The sequence below is a fragment of the Diprion similis genome, chromosome 5 (genome assembly GCF_021155765.1).
Source record: "Diprion similis isolate iyDipSimi1 chromosome 5, iyDipSimi1.1, whole genome shotgun sequence".
Lineage (NCBI taxonomy): Eukaryota > Metazoa > Arthropoda > Insecta > Hymenoptera > Diprionidae > Diprion > Diprion similis.
In genome coordinates this window covers 1,317,444-1,342,078 of record NC_060109.1, presented here as the reverse complement: position 1 = coordinate 1,342,078, position 24,635 = coordinate 1,317,444, and the positions used below count along the sequence as shown (strand labels likewise).

The 24,635-nt window shown below is 35.3% G+C and overlaps 1 protein-coding gene across 1 annotated transcript in view; it reads left to right on the top strand.

The window, feature by feature from the left end:
- The first annotated feature begins 85 nt into the window (after nucleotides 1-85).
- The window catches only part of LOC124406305 (26S proteasome non-ATPase regulatory subunit 1), a 73,040-nt gene continuing 48,490 nt past the window's right edge, over nucleotides 86-24,635 (top strand). The window contains exons 1-10 of the mRNA XM_046881679.1: nucleotides 86-212; nucleotides 431-548; nucleotides 664-833; nucleotides 1,323-1,531; nucleotides 1,629-2,087; nucleotides 2,873-3,099; nucleotides 3,399-3,651; nucleotides 4,475-4,663; nucleotides 9,783-9,998; nucleotides 10,897-10,961. Coding sequence (XP_046737635.1) covers nucleotides 194-212; nucleotides 431-548; nucleotides 664-833; nucleotides 1,323-1,531; nucleotides 1,629-2,087; nucleotides 2,873-3,099; nucleotides 3,399-3,651; nucleotides 4,475-4,663; nucleotides 9,783-9,998; nucleotides 10,897-10,961 — 1,925 coding nt within the window. The 5' untranslated portion in view covers nucleotides 86-193. The remainder of the gene's footprint in view (nucleotides 213-430; nucleotides 549-663; nucleotides 834-1,322; nucleotides 1,532-1,628; nucleotides 2,088-2,872; nucleotides 3,100-3,398; nucleotides 3,652-4,474; nucleotides 4,664-9,782; nucleotides 9,999-10,896; nucleotides 10,962-24,635) is intronic.

Genomic DNA, 24,635 nt, shown 5'->3' with positions numbered 1-24,635 from the left:
GGTGAGACTGTAGAAAAACTCGTAAGCTGTTCGACATATTGAAATAAACTTCTTAAAATACGATAACTCGATACTCGTTTGTTACAATTCCTGACTTGCGGCATAGTTCAGTGGACTTGATCCGCGTCAATTCGCTGTGCGTTTTTCGTCTCTTAAACAATTGCGTTAAATCGTAAGATTCGCCTAAAACAACATGAACATCACGTCAGCAGGTGAATAAAACGATTTTTCATTATCCTTTCAACAAGAATTTCTTACTATTAACAAAAATACGGGACATTAAAGTTTTTCGAAAGCCGGCTACGCTCGCGTGCAAGTCACTCTTCTCAGTCATGACATGATTTGCAAGCCTTGTCATACCTAACCTATAATACATGGATAAAAATATGTAAAAAATACTCCATTTTCATAATCCATACACATTTTACAGCGGGAATAATTTCCCTACTGGAAGAGCCGATGCCTGAGCTGAAGGTCTTCGCTCTGAAAAAACTCGATCTCATTGTGGACGAATTCTGGCCTGAGATATCCGAGGCGATTGAAAAAATGTACTGATCCATTTGTGTAAATTTGTATCTGTTTTACTTGAGTCTTGTTTAAAGATTAAGGAGAAAAATGGCTGTAATAATAATAATCATAAAGCGTCGTTTAATTTATCCACAGCGAAATATTGCACGAAGACAAGGGATTCAATCAGCATGAGCTGGCAGCGCTCGTCGCCAGCAAAGTTTATTACCATCTTGGAAGTTTTGAGGATTCTCTTACGTATGCTCTTGGTGCTGGCGAGCTATTCGACGTTAACGCTCGCAATGAGTACGTCGACACGACAATCGGTGAGTCGAAACTAGTCTGAATTACTGCCACTGGTTTTTGCTTTGTAATCAAATTCTACGCAAAAGCAAATTAATGCTTGTAATGAAATTCTATTGAAAAGTATGGTTTTATGGACTTGAAATATGGATGTGAAAAGATCACACTAAAAACAAATCATAGTCTGAAAATTTGAAATCGATCTATCTTTAAACGTCTACAACTATTGGAAAAAATTATCCTTTTGAGTCTTTGTAAATACGTTTTAGTTAAATTTTCTTCAGTAAAAACTATCAATTTTTCTCATCAAACGAGTGTAATCAACGTAATCTTGTTTCTCAACAGTAGAAAATGTTTTTTATTTTATTCCAAATATTTTTTTTTACGAAGTTTCACGAAAATTGCTTTACGATTAACGATTTCCTTAATCTCACACGATTGTCGTCGTTATTGACTCCGTTAAATAAAGGTCTCATTAAATTAATACATCGAAACAAATTTTCTCTTCCCAGCCAAGTGCATCGACTTTTACACTCAGCAGCGTGTTCTCGAAGCTGAAGGAAAGTCTGTGGCGTCTAGCAAGGCGATCGATCCGCGACTAGAGGGAATTGTGAATCGCATGTTCCAGCGATGTTTGGATGACGGTCAGTACCGTCAGGCGCTAGGTCTTGCTCTCGAGACTCGCAGGATGGACATTTTCGAAGCTGCCATTATGCAGTCTGTTAGTATTTATGAAAGAATCTTACAAACATCTTTGAGACCCGTGTTTGATGTGAAAATGCCATATAACATCAAACTTTAATTTCTTACCTTTCTAGGACGACGTAGCCGGCATGCTGTCCTACGCTTTTCAAGTCGCTATGAGCCTCATTCAGAATCGAGGATTCCGCAACACGGTACTCAGGTGTCTCGTGAGCCTCTATCGCAACCTGGGAACTCCTGACTACGTCAATATGTGTCAGTGTTTGATCTTTCTTGACGATCCGCTGGCTGTTGCGGAGCTTCTTGACAGATTGAGCAAAGGTTCACAGGAGTTTTCGCTAATGGCTTATCAGATCGCTTTCGATCTGTACGAATCTGCAACTCAGCAATTCCTTGGACGTGTTCTTCAGGCGTTAAGAGCAACTGCACCGATTCCCGCTGCGCTTATGGTTAAACCTATCATAAAACCAGCCGTTAAAGCTACCGCCGAAATACCGGCCGATTCTCCGGCTGTCGAGACCGAACCGAACGGCATTACTGCTGACGAAACTCCGCAGCGCAGCATCGAAAGTTTGGTAAGGCCAACTTTACGACGATAAAGTTGCACGGAGAGAAAAATCAAGCTTTGAAACGATGGAAACATCTCAAGCTTTGAAGGCTCGGAAAGACCATCCTTTTAAAGGATGAATTCAACCTTCTAAAGCTTGGAAGGTGTTGTGCTCGAAACGCATGAAACTCATGCTTTTGCAGCAAGAACCTCGTCGTTTAGGACCATGAATACCACCAGGCAGAAGCTTGCAGTAGCTCACGGTCCGAAAGCAAGACTTTCACGGTTCTGAACTGTGAATCTCTTGGTCTCGAGTGTTAATAAGCCGCTAGAGCAGGGAGGGGGAACGCTCGAGATTCACAGTTTCAAGCGGTGGAGTTCATGGTTTGGGGGCTTGAATCATTCCGAGCGTTTAAACGATAGACGCCATGCTTTTGGACCACGAAGTCCATGCGGCTAAAGCATGGATCTCCTCCTTCTAGCCCGTGAATAGAGTCTTGCTTTTAAACGATGAATTCACCGGTTAAACTCGTGAAATTCATGCTTTGAAAGCATGTAAAAATTACAAGGTCCGAAAGCATGAAGGTTCATCGTTTCAAAGCTTGATTTTTCTCTCCGTGTGTGTAACAGATATTAAGGATTTTAAAAATTTGAATAATTATTTGATAGTTGAGAGAGTTGAGTTACTCTTGTACATCAAATTTCAACGCAGTTAATCATCTGCTGTTTTAAAACCCAGTTCTGAGCGAATATGGGTTAAAATCCGCTATTCAAATGTCAGTAATACTAAAAATTCCTTTTTTCATTACTCAGAATGCCCAGGAACGAGAGCAGCAGGAGCGTGTGGATGCGCTGTCGAGTATTTTGGGTGGCGAGGTGTCGATAGATTTGCATCTCCAATTTTTAATCCGCAGCAATCACACCGATATGCTGATTCTCAAGAATACAAAAGACGCTATCCGCGTGTCGATTTGTCACACTGCGACTGTGATAGCTAATGCCTTTATGCACTCAGGCACGACGAGTGATCAATTCCTTCGGTAAATGAATTTCCACAAATAATCTATAAATAGTATCGGATAGACGCAGCCGATCTTCCGACAAAGTTGAAGTTCGTGACGTTAGTTTAGCGAAACTTTAAGAAAAATCTCACCAACTTACAACTTCATTGTGCCTTTGAAGAAGTTGATTTTGAAGCAACGGTTGACTGAAACTCATGCAATCTCAAAATTGTTAGATAAAAAGTTTGAATCTTAACGCTAACGATACAAACTTCAACTTCACATCTTCGGTTGCAACTCTCACCCGAAAATTCTTACTTTTGCTTATTCGTTTCCAGTGACAACTTGGAGTGGCTGGCTCGTGCCACAAATTGGGCCAAGTTAACGGCCACGGCGTCGTTGGGTGTTATACACAGAGGCCACGAGCAGGAAGCTCTGGCTTTGATGCAGTCTTATTTACCACGTGAGACTGGCGCTGGTGCCGGATACTCAGAAGGAGGTGGACTCTACGCTTTGGGCTTAATTCACGCCAACCATGGAGCAACCATCACCGATTATCTCCTTGGCCAGCTGAAGGATGCACAAAACGAAGTAAGGATTTCGTTCAAATCTCCATCCAGTCGCTGTGCTAAGAACATCTCGGAATTATAATACGCCTTTCGATTGTTTTACCTAAATTCGTAAAGAATTCAGCGCGTAAATTTGATAAGAAAACCAGACTTATACACGGAGAGAAAAATCAAGCTTTGAAACGATGAACCTTCATGCTTTCGGACCTTGTAATTTTTACATGCTTTCAAAGCATGAATTTCACGAGTTTAACCGGTGAATTCATCGTTTAAAAGCAAGACTCTATTCACGGGCTAGAAGGAGGAGATCCATGCTTTAGCCGCATGGACTTCGTGGTCCAAAAGCATGGAGTCTATCGTTGAGACGCTCGGAATGATGCAAGCCTCCAAACCATGAACTCCACCGCTTGAAACTGTGAATCTCGAGCGTTCCCCCTCCCTGCTCTAGCGGCTTATTAACACTCGAGACCAAGAGATTCACAGTTTAGAACCGTGAAAGTCTTGCTTTCGGACCGTGAGCTACTGCAAGCTTCTGCCCGGTGGTATTCATGGTCCTAAACGACGAGGTTCTTGCTGCAAAAGCATGAGTTTCATGCGTTTCGAGCACAACACCTTCCAAGCTTTAGAAGGTTGAATTCATCCTTTAAAAGGATGGTCTCTCCGAGCCTTCAAAGCTTGAGATGTTTCCATCGTTTCAAAGCTTGATTTTGCTCTCCGTGTATGAGTAAATTGCAATTTATTGTTATGATTATTAGTATTTTTGAACTCTTTTCCTGAATTTTGAACGAATCGATGTTTTCACTTTGGAAATATGATTCATTTTTGTTCTTACGTTTAATGCAAAGATGGTACGTCACGGCGGCTGCCTCGGACTTGGACTTGCGGCGATGGGATCCCACAGACAAGACGTCTACGAACAGCTTAAGTTCAATCTGTATCAAGACGACGCTGTGACTGGCGAAGCTGCTGGTATCGCTATGGGGATGGTTATGCTTGGTTCAAAGTCTACGCAGGCCATTCACGACATGGTGGTGGTGAGTATTCGAAGAATAACTCGATACTATTGTAACCGATGTAAAGTTCCATCAGGATTGATCGGAAGGAATTTTAATCCTTGCGAAATGATCTTAAGAAGCCATTTAACAAGTACGTTCACTGTTTGGACAATTTTAGACCCTTAACTGGTGAAACGAAACACTTATTTAGGCTAAAAAACGACTCAACCTTTACACAGAATGAAGTATAATTATAAAACAGGGCTTGTATGTACAGGGAAAACCTGGAAAAGCGAGAAAAGTCAGGGAATTTCGTAAATAAAATTGAAACGAACTTGTTCTTGTACAAAGTACTATCGATCTTGAAAGAAAAAAAACTTCGTCGTCTTAGGTAACGATCAATCCACCGGACTTGTAATAATTTAATTAGACCTTCCCGTTATCCTTCTTTTTTATTTTTTATTTTTTTTTAGGAACAAACAGATCGAGTTTGACTTTAACAAAAACTCTCGAGTTCATTTTCGTCAGATGTTTTCGGTGTTTTTAGAAATCACGGTGCAGGTTTAGCAATTGGATAGGCGAATAACGGCGAGGATGTCAAGTGCTCGATTCTCAAGGGAGTCTCTATTCTGTCCCCTCATTTTCTCCCCTTTCTTTCTTTCCTTTTTTTCTATACTTATCCATAATGGCATCCCCATTGGGTTCAACATCCCGTAAAGTCGTGATATAAGGAATAACCGTTATCCCGTTCGTTTTCCGCGCCTCGTTTCTTCATCGTAAAGATAGAAAAGGTTTTAAGGATAAAAATGTTGAAGGATTTCTTGACCTTATCTTGAATTACGTGTAGACTTTCTTTAAAGTCAAAGGTCAATAAAGGGGAAGTCAAAATTTTTTTGCTGCCCTTCTGAGAACAGAGATTAGATATTGATCATATTTTTAATTTTCAAAATGTTAACATTCTTCGCTTTGAGAAGGATTAGACCAGTCTTTAAAATGTGCAACATTTTTCTCTTGACAAAAATACTGACAATCTTAGATCGATTTGTGATTTATTTTGCTCTTTCCTTTTCTTCCACGAATGATTGTTTAGTTCTCGATCAAATAACGCCACCGAAAGAATCTGATATTTTTAAATTTAACAAATTATGGATTACATTGGATTTTAATGCGAGTTTTAACAATGACTTTGTCATTAACTCGATTATTACTTGATTGATTGATTGATAGATGGATATCACCTTTGCTATTCTTTTTTTTTTTTTTTTTTTTTCTTAACTTCCTTCCGTTCAGAAAGTTTCCTCGTTATTATCTGTTTGTTTTTAGTTTTTACTCGTATTTAATTTATCTAAAAAAACATTCCTCAATCGGTAAATAATTTTTTTCACGGTCAAAACTTAAAGAAACGTTGAATTTTCCTCTTTATCGAAGAAAGTCTAGACATAACAAACATACCTAAGAAACTGCCAAAAAAAAAAAAATAAAATAAATTGAAGAAAAAATCAGGCAATCGTTTTCGAATTATTTGAAATTGATTTGTGGTTGGGGCAGCAAAAATTCATCAACACCTTAAACAATCACTATATTTCCTTGCCATATCAAAAAGTATATACACACATAATGATAGAAAATGATGACCGCGTATAAACAAAAAGTGTATAATAAAGGGTGAATAAAATATCAAGAATATATACCTATAGGGTGTCACGTATTTTTGAGATAGGACCTCTCGCAGGCGGGTGTAATTTATTCTTATCATATCAACCAGCCGAATTTCCCGGTCGGTGTCAGATATTCGCGAAGGGTACAACGATCCACCCTGTGACCGTCGCATATGTTGCAAATATATATTTCTGACATGTTACGGACCGTTTTCAAACGTTTCATTGGTTCCTCTTTTTCGTACCGTATTTTATTTCCGGTTCTTACCATCATCATTATTATTATTATTAAAATATAGGAATAGAAAGAAATTGATTCCCGCTTTTTTTTTTTGTTTGTTTTTTTCTTTCCGCCTTTCGTCGGTCATTGAACCGATTGAATGAAAATATAATATACGTGGAAAGTTTTTCTTTCCCACCATCTTTATGAATATAGTATAGAAAATGAAAAGTTTAAGCTTGAATTTCTTTTTTTTTTTTTGCTTTTATCGATAATGTATATATATATATATATATATATATATATATATATATATAATATTATTTTGATGCACCGATGTTATAAACGAACTTCGAGCCTCGTTTTCTATGAAATATTGACGAAATATATTTTTAATTGAATCGTAAAAATGCGGAAAATGAAAAATCCCTCGATGCGTGCAACGTAATGAAAAAAAAATAGGAGTAAAAAAAAAAAAAAAAAAAAAAAGAAGAAAATTTGGAAAAAAATAAAATAAAAAATGGGAATAACAAAAGGAAAATATGCACCGAGAGGGAAATTGAGAGAATTCTGGCCAGCGTCCAAACGGGTTTTACGTGTATAGTGTGAACGTAGGCAGCATGACGTGCATCGTCCTCGTTGAAACGTCCGAAATGTCGGGTAAATTAGAGGGCTGGAAAATTCATCGATTCATTCCTATCATCGATTTTCGATAGCAGAGAGGCAAGCGATTGAAAGCGATAAGGGAACAAGAGAGAGAGAGAGAGAATTCGCATCGTACGTTTGTACGTAAATAATAATACGCAGTCTACATATTTGCAAAAATTTATTCGCAAGCTTTTCGTACGCGGGTAGAAGGTATACAGATTTTTTTCGTAACTTCTAGCTGTAATTACATTTGTTTATTCGAACGTTGTATTAAATTTTGATTTGTTTCTTTTTTTTTTTTTTTCGTTATTCTTTCATTACGAATTTTTGGTTACCATTTTCTCCGAAAGTAACGAAAGTTTGATTTCAGATTTCTTTTTTTTTCTTCTTGGAACGAGATTTGATAATAAAAAATACGGAAATTCAATTACTCACAAAAGTTTACGTATCGATGCTTCTCTTGATGAATCGTTAAAAATTTAACAAATTCGTTTGATTTATCGAGTAAAATAAAGAAATTTTGCAGAATCAAGGAACTTTGTGAAATGATTATAATATTGGTGTTCAGTTTTTTTTTTTTTTTTTTTTTTTGGAATCAAAAAAATTGTACCGTTTGTATAGCAATTTTTTGTCGATTGATTTGGTTTCGATTTAATTTCTTACTAACAAGTTAATAATAATAATAATAATAATAATAATAATAATAATAATCAGTATCTCCGTGTAAAGAGAAAAATAATCAAGGATGTAGGGATAGATTGAATTTGAGAAACAGCGTGTGCAGGTTTAATTGCTATGACCCGCCGTTTGAAACTCGCTTGTGACCTCGGTTAGTTGGGATAAACCCAAGCGCGAGGCAGGTCTAAACATTTAGAGGGGTTGAATTTACCCCAGAGACCTGATTGTCATTTTGACTTCCGCGTTTTGCCTTCGAAACGAGAATTCAGGATATGGCAGACGTACGATTAACAGTCCAGAGAAAAGTTTAATCAGAAAAATAAAAGTAATAATATAAGGATCAATCAAATAAATATCGAAGTATGTATATGCGAAGCTGGTTTAGTTGAATAGTAATTTGTTTATATTTAATTATTCTATTTCACGTAAAAAAAAAAAAACGAGTTTTAAAGTTCAGGTTCAGTCATTTTTATGGAACATCGCTTTGGGTTTCATTTTCCAACGGATCCATTTTCCAAAAATCCATTAACAAACAAACTTTGAAAATTGGCCACACAGGCGATGATATATTGATTTTTTTTTTTTTTCATTGAAATAAATACAAATCTATTCAACATATATCGCTTTAAAATTGAATACAACTCGATCGTAATCAGTCACAGCTTTTTGCAGTTAATCCTTTTCCTATTTTTTTTTGTTGTTTTATTCACATCGAAAACTTTTTTTTGCATTTCCCCACCAAGAATCATCGCTTTCTGCTATCACTTACGTAACCGGTTTGCTCTAGGGCCACCCTCGTGTCTTTTTAGATGAAAAATTCCAATTTTATTACCGCGTAGTTATAGCACTTGAGGTGAGACTCGGTCGGTCCTCGGGGGCCGTTGTCCTCACTTTATACGATCACCTGTTCGACACGGAAACTGCTCCCTTGGCTCAAATATACATTCACGAAATGAATTCTCGAATTGAATCGAATTAAATCGAAATATATATATTAGACTGTATCAAAAAAATCGACTATTTTTTTTTTTTGAAAAATATGCTGAAAATATTGTTCAAGATACCGAAAAAAGACGCCTGTTAAAATGGGAGCTTTTAATTTTAATACTAAGAAGTGCCTAATCGCGATTTTCTACTTTCCATAAGAATAACATGGCAAAAATGGTTCTTGCTCCTTGCGATTTTTATAACTAGATAACGACGCGTCGTACAGAAAATTCATAAACATGTCTTTGTAAGAAATTGAACGTTCTACAAAAAAGGTATCTTGTCATTTTACGATAAATCTATTCTTTCAAAAGTTATTTGAGGTCAAACATCAACAAAGGACCTCAAATAACTTTTGAAGGAGCAGATTTATCGTAAAATGACAACAGACCTTTTTTGTAGAACGATTCATTTCCTACAAAAATATGTTTATGAATTTTCTGTACGACGCGTCGTTATCTAGTTATAAAAATCTCAAGGAGCAAGAACCATTTTTGCTATGTTATTCTTATGGAAAGTAGAAAATCGCGATTAGGCACGTCTTAGTATTAAAATTAAGAACTCCCATTTTAACAGGCACCTTTTTTCGGTATCCTGACAATATTTTCAGTATATTGAAAAAAAAAAAAAAAACAGTCAATTTTTTTATACAGTCTAATATATATCCTTAATATAGTGAATTATGATTTGAAGTAATGTCAGACAAATTAACGTCAGATTTTTGATGGTATTTAGAAAACTATGTTTTTTTTTTTTTTCATAGAAACATGTGTTTTTAATTTAAACAATAATCGTCAAAGTGGTTAACACATGTATATACGCAATATGATGAGCTAATTATTCATTAAGAAAAAAAGAAAAGAAATTAATGTACGCATGCATGAATGTGTTTCTTATTTTTCTTAATTTTTTTGGTCTCTAATTAAATTGAGCTTAACTTTGGTTGTCTTGTTTTTTTACTTTTCAGTATGCGCACGAAACACAGCATGAGAAAATACTGCGTGGTCTTGCTGTTGGTATCGCATTTACGATGTACGGTAGACTCGAGGAAGCGGATCCGCTCATCGCATCGTCGACTGCCGATAAGGATCCAATCCTCCGAAGAAGCGGTATGTACACCCTTGCGATGGCCTACTGCGGAACAGGAAACAACCAGGCAATACGGAAGCTTTTACACGTCGCGGTAAGTGCAGTTAGAAAGTTCTACTTCTCCGTGAAAAAGAGGGGGGCGGGGGAGGGGGGGGGGATATGGAAGGAGGGGAAAAATTATTTGTCGTTGACTATATTGCGCACATCTTGGTACAGCGGTTGTAATATTCTTTCATACTTTTATGCCTCGGAACACTTCGGACCGTTATTTTCGGTGCTTGAAAGAAGAAGGTCGAAAAAATTGAAAGGATCTCGAAAGTTTCGTCATCCGGTTCTTCCAACTCGTTTGGTAAAGGGCTCTGCGTTCCGAAATCGGGTGGTCTAGAATTCTGGAAAAAATCAGGCAGATGCTAACCGATGGCAAGAAATGAAGTACGAAACTGCGGGGTTATTCCTTGATAATTCTGGGAATTATAGCTTTTTTAAATTTTAAACTCGCCGCCATTTTGGTCGAACGAATCTACAACTTTGCGCGAAGAGAAAAATGTTGACAGATCTTTTCATCGCGAAGTCATTACTTTCGATGATGGATGTGTCCGAAAAAAGGAAGACAAAGAGAGAGATCTCGAAAATTTCATCATCCGGTTCTTCCAATTCGATTGATAAATGACTCCGCATTTCGAAATCTTGCAGGTTAAAATTCTGAAAAAAATCAGGCAGATGCGAAGCGACGGCAAAAAATTTACTACCAAATTTCGCGACATTTCGTGAATAATTCTGTAAATTATAGCTTTTTCAAACTTCACCTTGGCCGCCATTTTGGTCGAACGTATCAACAACTTTTGCACCAAGAGAAGAATGTCTATATCTAAAAGATAACGATGATACGTTTTTTCTTCACGAAATAAATACTTTCGACAAATTCGCGATGTAAAATTGAATTGAATCAAATTTAAAATTTGTTTTTTTTTTTTTTTTTTTTTGGTTTTCAGGTTTCAGACGTCAACGACGATGTGAGGCGAGCCGCTGTCACCGGTTTGGGATTCCTGCTGTTCCGGTGAGTCGAGCTTGTTACATCTAACCTCAACTATATTGCGTATTATTTTGCACTGATATTTCTGTGGTGCCAAAACTCAAAATTGACTCGCATTCTTTGGCGTTACTTGTAACCCCAATCACGTGAGTTTCTCGTACTCGAAAAAAACGATCGGAAAAAAAAAACAAACAACAAAGGAAGGCGTTAGTAATACACATTTATTTGCAATGTGGTTGATATCAATTATCCGTATACAAAGGCCGATGCTGTTGCCGAGTATCAGCAGCCTGGTTTCGCTTCGCGTAATAATTGCAAGCTCGAATCGTACGTGTGTATGTGAGGATATTCACATAGATACTCTTCTACCGATATTCAAACACCGATACAGGGTAGCTGGGTAATGAAATTACTCGCGGTTGCTTAATTAATCGGCATCTATCAATTACTACATTCTATATCAACTCTACAAAAGCCCAGCTGCTCAATATCCTCCCATCAAATTTTCACGTTGATAGATTTTCCACGTCGATTTAAGCGAACGACGAGTCGAATTCTTAACTTCATTTTTACTTTAAGTACACTGTTATGCCAAAAAAAAAAAATTTTTTCTTCTTATTAATAAATATAATCATTATAAATTTGATGCTCCTGAATGAAAATATAGTAAGAAAAATTATTTATCACGTATACTTTTGATGTAATGATTTTTTAAGGGCGGGGGTAGTTTGGACGGTCTAAAACGTACCTGTTTTCAGGATTTTTTTTTTTTGTTTTTTTTTACTCGTTTAAGAAAGTGAAAACACTTGGAGGAATTTTAGGTCGAGAGCTTTATTATTTATAGTTTCAAAAACATTTTAGAATTTTTTTCATCGAAATTAATAACAAAATGGCGGCATGGCGCATATCGTTCGCTACTTGTATGCGTCGTGCTGCCATTTTGTCAATAATTTCGTTGAAAATTTTTGAAAATTTTCCTGAAACTATTAACAATGAAGCTCTCGAAATCGAATTGCTTCAAGCGTATTAATTTTCTTTGGAAAAAAAAAAAAAAAAAAAAAAAAAAAATGTCCCAAAAATGACAAATTCTAAGTTTTGAAGAATAAAAAAAAAATCATTTCACGTAATGTAATTACGTGATTGCATAAAATGGAAAGCTGATCTAGATTTTACACTTCAATAACTTCGTTTCTATTATATTTTTATTTCAAGGGGGATTTCCATTTTTATATTCAAAGATTTTTAGGAAAAAGAAAAAAACAAATTATTCCTTAAATTTGATCGTTTGATTTTCTCCGTTGCGACACCGATCGGATAGTTACAATTGTGAAAAAACGTTTCGATTTTCATTCCTGCGTTGAATGAAATATCTTGTAAACGATAAATCGCCACTTTTCTTTACCGCGTTTTTAAATATATTTCTTTCTCATCGGTATGGACAAAATTTTAGCCATTTTGCACACGTAGGTACGCTTATACTTTTTTTTTTTTTTTTTTTTTTTCCACTTTAAACGATTTCGCACTATACATACATATAATATCGATCGGTTTAAATGATGCAGAAATTTTCTGCACGGAAAACGGTTGAAGCAGAAAGCATGGAGCTCGAACTCTCGGTTCAATTTCGAATCTGGAATCTGAGAGGGCTGCCCAAAACCTTTCCCCGTTAGTTATTATATGCCTATATACATATATAGAGAGATATTGAGGCCAGTATTACGGAGGTGGAAACGAAGAATGGATCTAATGGTTCGAAGAAAACGAAGTATCCACGTTTCTTGAATGGAATAAAAAAACACACATTAACTTCTCCGTTTCTTTCGCAATTTTCTTATACTATTATTATTATTATTATTATTATTATTATTATTATTATTATTATTATTATTATTATTATTATTCTATCCAAGTTTTTATCCTCAGACTCGAAGTATTATAATTATCTTTTGGATTTTATTTTATTTATAGGTATAGGTATATAAATTTTTTCTTTTTTTTCTTTCATCGCGAACGAGGCTAGTTTCCGAAAAATTTTTCATAATTTACGAATCGACGAAAAGATTTTGGGCGATTCTTTTTTTTTATACTCCGTTTTTTCTTTCGTTTTTTTTTTTTTTTTTTTTTCTACTTCTCTCCGTTACTCGTTTTCTAGCAAAAATCGTACCGTTCGTAGTGATTAGAAAATTTCGAAATTTTTGAAAGAAAACTCTCGTTTCTTGTAGATATCCGAATGGGACTTTGGTTTTTTTTTTTGTTTTTTTTTTTTTTCACGTCGAAACTTTTTTTCTCCAAGTCTGATTTCGAAGAATTGAAAAACTACAAGGAAAATTGAATATAAAAATATGCAAAGTTGCGATATGATTGCTATATGGTCGGTGAAAAGAAAGAATTATAGAAAGAAAATCAAACCGTACGGAATGAAAATTTGTTTTCAGTCGAGTGAGATTTTCTTGAATTTTCTGTATTTTTTATTTCGTTGCTAAAAAATCTGCGGTAGGTGTGATTGTTATTATTATTTTTTCTCACAAAACCCAAATAGCGATAAAATTTTTTTTACAATTATCGACTAATTTTCGCCTCCATGTGACGAATAAATACAATCGTTTCGTTAATTGCGGTGAATTTTTTTTTTTTTTTTTTTTTTCCGACCGATTCGAAGCACGTCGTTTTCGAAAAATAGTAATGAAAAAAAAAAAAAAAAAAAAATGAAAAAAATTATCGACGGCTGTATTTCCGAGATTTTTTAAATATTATCGTATACATTCACGATCCTCTGACATTGAATCCTGTTAAAGAAATATCCGGGAAAAAAGGACTCTGCGGAGATGAGGGAAGAGGACGTCCGGACGTCCGAGTTGACAAAGAAATCTCTGCAGGTTACATATGTACATATATATATATATATATATATATATATATACGTATGTAACGTATGTACGTATACATGTGACCGGGAATTATTTATACCTGAAAAGCGTCAACAAATCTTGTCTCATTCTTTCGTCCCTCTGCCCATGCTTGCAGGTTCAAGCTCTATCTCCCAGAGCTTTTTTCTTTCATACGTTCGACCGTCGCTCGCGATAACTTTGCCTTTTTTTTTCCATCCCGTCGCCCCCCCCCCCCCCCCTCCCTCCCTCCTACCTTTTTCTTTTTCTCTTTTCTCTTTTTTTTTTTCTTCTATTTTTTTACTACTTTTTCTTACTCACTTTCTTTCCATACACTCGCATCGATATCGTCGACCGACAACACTGTACATACAACACTACCGAGGAAAAGTATAACAACTATATTAGACTGTATCAAAAAAATTGACAATTTTTTTTTTTTTTTTTGAAAAATATACTGAAAATATTGTTCAGGATAGCGAAAAAAGGCGCCTGTTAAAATGGGAGCTCTTAATTTTAATAATAAGAAGTGCCTAATCGCGATTTTCCACTTTCCATAAGAATAACATGGCAAAAATGGTTCTTGCTCCTTGCGATTTTTATAACTAGATAACGAAGCGTTGTACAGAAAATTCATAAACATGTTTTTGTAGGAAATTGAACGTTCTACAAAAAAGGTCTATTGTCATTTTACGATAAATCTACTCCTTCAAAAGTTATTTGAGGTCCTTTGCTGATGTTTGACCTCAAATAACTTTTGAAAGAATTTTTTTTTTTTTTTTTTGAACAAAACAACAAAATAACAAAATTGTGAGGATAAATCGTTGGTTGGATTCGAATGGAATTTCAGATGTATGTACATGTGTACAGTAAAACGGTATTATACATTTTTATATAAAATTTTTTCCATCGATGTTATTTTTCACCGTATTTCACGTATATATATATATATATATACATATGCATAGCGTAGAATTCGGACCAACCGAAATGTGCCTCAGTAAACACACGTGTTTGCCTCTCTGTGTGTATTTGCAATTAAATTAACATAATCGTCTCCCCCGATCCCCAACCAGGGCAAATATATAAGGGATTCCTGCACCCCCATATCGTACATAGTATTATACCGACTGTATAAATTACGTCATTACATATATATTTGCACAGGTGTGCTTAACTTGTTCTTATTATTATTATTATTATTATTATTATTATTATTATCACTATCACTATCATTATTATTAATATAATAGACGGTTTTAGTGCAGCGTAATGATTGTATAACAACAACAACAATAATAATAATAACTATATATATTAGGGTGGCGCAAAAAAACCGACTATTTTATTTTTTTTGAGTCTCGTGTGACAAAATGTTAGTTTTTGATGTTTCAGAGGTCGTTCCACATTTTTTAAAACGTTAGAAATCGTCAAAAATCGATTTTTTTTTCTTCCTAGTTACGGTATAATTTTATAGACAAAAAAAAAAAAAAATAAGTTTTCGAATGTTTCAGTTCAAAATTTGAATTTTGAAAGGTCGCTCATATATTTTTTTTCCATTTTTTTGGTGCATTTCTTTAGATATTTTCGAGCGACCTTTTAATATTCATATTAAAATTTCGTAAATTTTTTTTCTTTAATTTAGTAAAAAAGAATCGATAACAATACACCACGACATGAATCAAAAATCAAACAAAATACCGAAAATACAATTTTTTTAATTCAATTTTTTGACAGTTTTTGACATTTTAAAAAATTTGGAGCGACCTCTTAAATTTTTTTTCTTGAGCAGTCCTTTGGAGTGGGCTCTTAAAACATCAAAAACTAACATTTTGTCACACGAGACTCAAAAAAAAAAAAAAAAAAAAACATTCGGTTTTTTTGCGCCACCCTAATATATGTATACCTACTGCAAATATGAATCGAAAAAAACTTCACATTGCAGGCATGTAATTTTTGTTGTTAACTTTGTTTAATATTCTGTTTTTATTTTCTTTTTTTTTCGCTCATAATACGAACCAGCATGTTTTTAGCCGCGAGCAATTTGTCTGTCAGGAATATTGAATCCCCGAGTGACGTGTTAGCGATACCTGATTTCATTGTATAATCGTGTATACCTAAGTACTCATCAGTTAATTGCCATTAATTACATCGACGACTAATGGCTGCCCATCTTCGTCTCTGTCACCTCGTTAACGATCTCGTTCAAATCGTTCGATCGATACGCGACCGACGCTATTTTTTCTTTTTTATCCCCCAAAACTAACCTGTCCAGCCTTATTCTCACCGTATTCGTATGTACATACATACATACATATAATCGTACACGTTAATACTCTCAGCGAGGATATTTTTAAACCGTTAAAAAGAAAAAAATAATAAAAATAAAACACAGACAAAAAAAAAAAAAAAAAAAAAAAAAAACCGAACTCGAACGAATCATCATTCATCTGAATATTTTCAGTTACACCTTGTCAAACCATGTTCAGTGTTATTTCGTTTCTGGTATACTACGATTCATTCCGAGACGAGCTTCTTTTTTTGCAAACGGGGTGTAAAGGGTTGAAAAAGCAAAAAAAAAACAACAAAAAAAAACAAAAAACTAAAACAAATGATAAAAAAAAAATTATTTTTGTTTTTTACAAAAAGAAAAAAGAAGGGAGGGATGACGGCCACGGAGAAATGATAAATAGTGGAAAAAGAAAGAAGGGACGAGAACGATAAGCGTCAGTCGGTTGGTTGATTGTGGCACGAGTACGAATTTGAGCCGCGAAATGTCCGGCATGAGATATGTAAACAGATAAATAACGGCCCCCGTGGTACACCGAGGCGTGTGCGTGTCTTTTTGACAGTCGTAAAATGACAAAGCAAGTTGAGTCCGGTCACGAGTCGGGATACCCGAAAGTCATCTCGAGTCCTGCGAGAGGGTGGGAGGCTGGCTGGCTGGCTGGCTGGCTATCCAGTGCCTACTGAATTAATTTACATTTATCCCTCAATTAAAGCACTGATTAAAACCGCCGAGCAACTAGATCTTGCCACTCGTCTCTGCAGATTAGGTCGGATCCAGTTAGGTTGGCGAGGTTTCGTCGTCGCCGCTGCTGCTGCAGGCTTGCAGGGTCAGGTTAAGTTTGCTTTAGGACCTGTAATCCCACTCCGGCACGCGGGTCTATCTTATAATCTCATCTACGTACTGTCTCCGATCTTGTTTAACTTACCCATCGCATCGTTCCGTCTGAAATTGTAACGCGTGTTTGCGACACCTGTCTTCGTATCCGTCTCGCCTGTCTTTTCGACGACGAAATCGGAATTATTATTTTTTTTTTTTGGCCGGGGTTGAGGGGAGGGGGATGTTTTTCTTCTTATTTTTCTTCTTCGGGTTCACGTTGGAGAGTATAACTCACTAAATTCGCAGCTCGAAGCATTGCGAATTCTTTTTCTCGTTTTCAAATTTGTAATACAAATTAAAGAATAACATTGAAGAATGAAGACGATGCTGAAATTGAAGTGTATAGAATTTTTTTTTTGTTTTTTATAATAAGGTTAGACGGATTCGAGAGGTTTTTTAAACCCGAATCCGAATTCGTTTGCAAAACTTTTCTGGCATTTATAGTTTCTTTGTAAATTACGTTTGAAATAACGAAAAATGCTGAATTCTTAGCATTGTTTGATTGGGGCTTTGACTTCGAAACGAAGAAAGCTGGATATTCTGTAGAAAACTGTATATTAAGATTGATTTTTTTAGTCGTATTTCAAACACTGTTTCAAGATTTTCGTGTAGATTCTTGTTCACGATTTATGTTTCGTTAATAAAATTATACGGTCAATAAACCGAGAAAAATATGTTTCTAGCATCTTTTGATATGTTGTAACTTGAAATCGGGTCATGTTAGAGGTTTCGTATGACTCTTGAAATTTAGATCAAAGTTGACGCTTTGTTTTCAGCCTTACTTGAAGTATCTAGCATATTAAATAGATATAAAAATATAATAAAATATGTTTCTAGCATCTTTTGACATGTTATAATTTGAGAATGGTTCATGTAAGAGGTCTTGAATGACTCTCCGAATTTAGATCAAAGTTGACGCTTTGTTTTCAGCTTTACTTGAAGTATCTAGCATATTAAATAGATATAAAAATATAATTAAAATATGTTTCTAGCATCTTTTGACTTGTTGTAACTTGAGAACCGGTTATATTAGAGGTTTCGAATGACTCTCGGAATTCTTGAGCCCAAAGTTGACACTTTTTGTTTTCAGCCTTACTTGAAGTATCTAGCATATTTTGGTAGACTAGTTACAGGCTGTTGAAAAAAATGTCAAAACAGTATTTTTTCGAATCCACGTCTGCAAAAATTTACAGGAAATTTCATTGCGTCAGTCGATTAAGAAAAATTATGAATGGCACTGTAAAAAATCGTGTTGCTAAAATTGAACGAAATTGAACCATGCGAAGACTATCGTATAATTTTTGTGGACGTCAAATTGGATATTCAGTATCAATTAATAGTGTTAGGTTCACACAAATTATAGACCATAGAAATCCTAGCAGCGTTTTTTCACACTGCGAGCACATTTTCAGAATTTCAATAATTCTCGTGCAGTGAATACGATCTTTGTTAACGATTAGACACCCGCCCCCCCCCCCAAATAAAAAAAAACATGTGGACTAATGTTCGAGTCAGTTTGAGCCATTTTCATTCCTCCACACGATGTTGCCCAGCCTTAATTGGCAGTGGTAAATTCCCCCAGTAAACTTTGAGATACACTCGGCAATCCCTTCATTCCTAATTCGGATATAACAGGGTGGCAACCACATACTTGAAAAACTTGGAAAACCTGGAAATGTCACGGGATTTTGAATTTCCTCATTAGAAAAAAAAAAACTGAAAACGTTAGATTTTCCGTCATGGGAATTAGAAATGATTTTTTTTGGGAGTTTTTGGTACAAATTGGCTTAAACTACCTTTTTTTTATACCAATTATATTTTTCATTAATTTGAATTGAATTTGAAGCCAATGTAGAGTTGATTAAACTGAACGATGGAAGTTTCAGTAACTTACTTATAGAACTGGGAAAATATCCGGGAATTTCTTGGGAGATACTCAGTATAAATACCATAACAAATTAGAGCCCCATGGGTATAAAAAAATCGAGAGAGGAAGGAGTTTCCAGATACGATGGGCGAAAGGCATACTGGATAAATAATGCTAGAAAGAGTAAGGAAAAACGGGCTTGATTTGCGGTGCGCGAAACGTAACGTAACGTCTTGAGACCGACGGGACTCCCTCAGGATGTCGTGGAAAGGTCATGAATCTTGCACGTTAAGAAGGAGGGATGGAAGGGCGGTTGATACTTGGGACATTAAGGAAATTGAGTTCAACTCTCGGGATACGTGACGACGAATGTCGTCCACTCAGCTCTACACGGTTATATTCTTACGTTCCGGAGCCACCCTTACACCCTTCCACCCTTCCACCCTTCCTTCCTTCCTTGCTTCCACGTCCGAGTTCGAGATATGGTCGCTGATGATCGTTTGCGGTAGAATTTCACCAATTTTCTCCTACTAAAGGGCGATTCTCTTCCCCTCATTCACCCTCTCCGTTTTCTCTTAACAAATCACCCCGCATTTTTCACCCTTATTCATCGCTGATCCCCAACGGATATTCATCACGGATGAACAGCCTGAGCTTCTTCTTATTCTTATTCTTTTTCGCTCGCGTGGTTGTAGGTTGTATTGTTTGTTTTGACGCCGGTAACTTATTGTTAGTCTCGATTCGGGGGAAAGTCATGGAATTTGAAAAATTTTATCAGAAATTATTAATACTGACAGTGATTTGGCTGTGCCATTTTTTTGCCAAACAAAACAAGAATAATTTTCTTCGATATGTGCTCGGTTTCAGAAACGTTAAATAGATCGTAAATGTATTTTTGAATATCGATTTCAATTTCAACTATTTTGGGGGCGCCAAAAAAAATTACTATTTTTTTTTTCGTCAACTATCGTGAAAGTATCGTTCGAGATGACGAAAAAAAAAAATTCTGCCAAAGTTGAGGTGCCCATTTGCGATTTTCCATTTTCCGTTTAAATAACACGGGAAATTTTCTTTTTTTATTTTGGAATTTTATTGCTCAACAACGGGTTAACGTATCGTGAAGAGCAATACATATTTTTGTAGGCAATTGAACGATCTACAAAAAAGGTCTCTTCCGATTTTTTCGTAAATGTACCGGTTCAAAAGTTATTTAGGGTTAAACATTAGTTACGTAAAATTTCACGATTTTTTTCATTTTCAACACTATGAAATAATGGTTGAAAAATGAAAAAAACATAATATTTCGTAAATTTCACGTGATCTTCTTCACTGAAATATCGAAACTTTCTTCATAAATTTCCAATCACTTGGAAACAAATAAGTTTTTAATGTAAACTGTTGTAGAAAATTAATATTTTTTATCAACTTTTGAACGAGTAGATTTACGAAAAAATCGGAAGAGACCTGTTTTGTAGATCCTTCAATTTCCTACAAAAATATCTAAAAAAATAAAAATTTCACGTGTTATTGAAACGAAAACTTAATATTGATAGCTTAAACTTTTACAGAATTTTTTTCTTCCTCATCTTGAACGACATTTTCACGGTGGCTAACGAAAAAAAAATAGTTCTTTTTTTTGGCTGACCCTAACATGTGACTCAGTACCCGCGGACCACCGGACACCGACGGATTCCTTGCAAAGAAATAAGACTAAAATTACTCTTGACAATTTTTTTTTAAAGCAACGGTTTTTGAGTTAGAGCCGTTTGAAGTCCACCAATCACGGCTAGCGCCTAGCGCACGAGCCTAGTGCGAGGCTAGCGTACGCTGCATCGGGGTCAGCTAGACTAGCCTCGCACTTGGCTCGCGCGCTGGGTCCTATCTGTGCCGTGATTGGTGGACTTCAAACGGCTCTAGCTCAGAAACCGTTGCTTTAAAAAAAAATTGTCAAGAATAATTTTAGTCTTATTTCTTGGCAAGGAATCCGTCAGTGCCCGTTGGTCCGCGGTTCTGGGTCACCCATATATGTATATAAATTTTATTTTTCAACATACATCGAGTCAGAATTTTTAAAATGTTATACTTTTAGAAAATGCATAAAAAAAAACAAACAATATTTTCAAAATTACAATTGTAGCTAACAATAAGCCCTCAAACGAGGGGCGCAGGAGGCCTGTGATATTATCCGTCCATAATCTATCCTTATCGCAGAAAACCCTCCGGCCATTCTGCTAATCTAACTGGTATACCTTACTAGTCCAAATAGCCCAGACCGCAAATTCCTCGGGCAAAGGCGCTCGAAATGTTCCATCGATTCGCGTCAATTAATTCCCTCATCCTGCAGACTTGGCCGAACACGAGACGAGAAAGGCGTGCCTGCTTGTAGCTTGCGCCTGCAGATATACCTTATCTGGTTAGATTTCTCGCCTTAGATGTCGAATCGATCATACCCTCTCGAGGTATCGCGAGAATCGATTTTACATTAAAGGTAATAATTCAATCGCTATGTTGCGCGAGTTGTTCTTTTATTCTTCAAAATTTTCTCTCACCCTATTTTCTTTGTGTAATTTTGTTTTGCAAAATGCGTTTTTTTTTTTTTTCAAATTTCATTATTCTCATCACAACTTCTCGGTAATCGTTCCGTTTTTTTTTTCTTTTTTATGTTTGCAACTGGCGTGGTAAATTTTATTTCTTCATTTAAGTATACTACAATACAAATATAAAACAAATCTGACGAAATTCGTTTCACTTTGTCTTTTGCTTTATCACGTTGGTACCGATCGGTAAATATTCAATTTTTCAAGACCGAACCGCAGATGTTAATTTTTAATTTATTTATATATACAAAAAAAAAAAAATAGTTTCACCGAATTCGGCGAAAAGTACCGTTCTCAAAGAAATCAAATCATCGCGGAGTGTAATCGAACGGATCTATTCAATTTTTAATGATTTGATATCGTTTTTTTTTTTTATTTTTTCTTCAGTGCAAAGTGAATTCATTCCAAATCACTTCAAGTTGTAAAATTCGTTTGATTATATATTTTTTTTTTTTTACTTAAGAAATCATCAATTATATATTTCTGAACCAGATCGCCGCGCAGCGTGTAAATTAAATAATTATTTTGCAGTGTAATCAGCAGGGCTGTATTTATACATATATATATATATATATTTTTTTTTTTTCATTCCTCCACCGAATACCGCCAGATTTCTTGGTGTTTTCATACTTTTTCCTCACCCCCGTGTATACTATATGTATAATAAGAAACGTAGCCGGGATTTTGGGGAAAACTTGTTAAAAGTTTGCCCCCCCCCCCCCCCCCCCCTCCCTCTACCCCGCCCCTCTTCTGACCTCGGAGAAAATAAAAAGTTGCTCATCGACGGTTTCGGTTATCGGAAATGCCGCGCGCTGCAGTATCATGTGTATACATGGGGCATTCCAAGTGAAATCGAGGAGTCATTTTCTTCAGATAATCGGATACTTGCATAAATTTTTAATTTTTTTTTACTCCATTAATTCCTAGAATGGGGGAAAAAAAAAAAAAAAAAAAATGTGAAGCAGCCGCATCTCAATTTCTATACACGATAAATATTACTTATTTACGAACCAGAATCTGTGGAAAAAAACTGCAAAATTTAAAAAATTGTGTTTTTTCTGTTAACCCCTTTTTGTTTTACACAAAAACGATCGTCGCGGCACCTGAAAGAGCGGCGAGAAAATTTTTGAAAAAAATTAGTTTTTCTTTTTTTCAAAACGTTTTTAAGTGAAATCAATGCGAGACTAAAAGTTATGGGAAATTACTGCTCGATTTCATTTCGAACGCCCCATATATGGTACGTGTGTATTCACGTTTGTGTGTCATGCTCGTGACATCTGCACCAACCTATGTATGCATAGGTATGCGTTATCCCTTATATATATTTTATTGATTATATAGATTATATAGGAAAATATATTGAATCCTGAAAAATGCTAAAAAAAATCGAAGTTACTGAAAAAAAAAAAAAAAACTTATCCAGTAAAAAAAATTGGATAAAAAATTACCGTTTTGCCTGCCCACTTCGATTTTCGGTGGGATATTTTTCTTTTTGCCTACAGAATTTATGTAATTTTTTTCATAATTTTCAAAAATGTCCGACTGACCGTTTTCGAAAATATCATCTTAAGGGGTCGAGGGGCTTGGTAAAAATCTGAGAAAAATTCGGCGATGTTATTTTAGGCTAACGAAACACCTCCGGTCATTAAGACTAAGATTGGAGAGGGTGAGGGTCAGACCCTTGTCGAATTGACCTGGAATGCCCCATATATACGCTCTGTATCCCGTGGCTTATGGAATTCCGCGAGTCCGACCAAAAACTCCGAAAACTCGTGTCGATTTCCGCTCCCCTCCCCTTTTCCTCCTTTTTTTTACATCCACTTTTATTCTTTTATCACTTATCGCTTTAGAACTTCGGCCATCGCGTTTTGTTGACTTTATATTACGTCTGTGACGTCCGACAAAGCGGCAAGTTTTTTTTTTTTTTTTTTTCTGTCCTTTCCATTTTCGATATATATATATATATATATAAAAAATTTGATTTTAAGAAAATTTGATGTGAGATATAATTAACATTCACCTTTCCAGTTCTACAACTCAAAAACGGTTGGTCAGGGGTAATTAACTCGGAAGAAGTTTTTGTAGCCAATTTTATACCCTACAAAAGCTATACACGTGTTTATCCCGGAAAATTTTTTTTTTTTTAACATCGAAAAATCGAATTGAAACCGAAATTTTTTTTGTTTTTTTTTTTGTGTTATCTATATGGGAAATCGAATTTTTGAAAGTGCTAAGTCTCTGATGCACTTGGAACCTTTTTGCCCAGTTGCATAATTTTTTGATTTTTATAAAGTATCAGATTTTCAGGTAGCACAGAGAAAAAAAAAAAAAAAAATATCGCCTGAAAATGAAACACCCTAATATATATATATATATTTATATTAATATATTATAGATAAAAAAATGAAACTCGCACCAGAGGTGTTAACAAATTGTAAAAATATACATATATATATGTATACACATATTTTTTTTTTTTTTTCAAATTCAATTGATAATAATTTGATTTTAAATTGTTCTTGAGATTTTCCGAAATCGTATTGTTTTATTACAAGCAACGATTAACGATGAGAAGTAAAATTTAATATTTCTTTTTCGTTTTTTTTTCGTTTTTTTTTTTTTTTTTTTCTCTCTTCAAATTCATTTATTTCTTCTTATCAAATCCTTTGTCGTAGTTTGTTCTGTCAAAAATAGCTTCGTTTTTTTTTTCTCACCGGCCTCTCACCCCCTCCGAAAATCTCTCTCTCTCTCTCTATCTCTCTCTCTCTCTCATTAGTAATATTTTTACTTCTCAATCCTCTTATCGCTTATCGATTTGTTATTTTTATTTTTATTTTGATTTAGACTTTCTTGTTTTCTCTCTATTATTATTATTATTATTATTATTATTAAAATTTCTCTTTTTTTTTTTTCTTCTTTTCTTGTAATTTATGTCTATTATCCTCTCTCTTTCTGCCCCTCCCTCTCACAATTTACTCTCCCACCGTTAAATCGTCCCAGGGGTTAATTTCCAGCCCCCCCCCCCTCCCCCCTTTAACCGCGCGATGATTATATAACCACGTGTTATTGAACGTCACCGTTTTAACACCGCGTTGAGCAGTGACACATTATCACAGCTTTGTAGGTGGTACACACATTATTAAACTGTATAGACCAGGTCATAGCTGGGTTATTGTATAATAA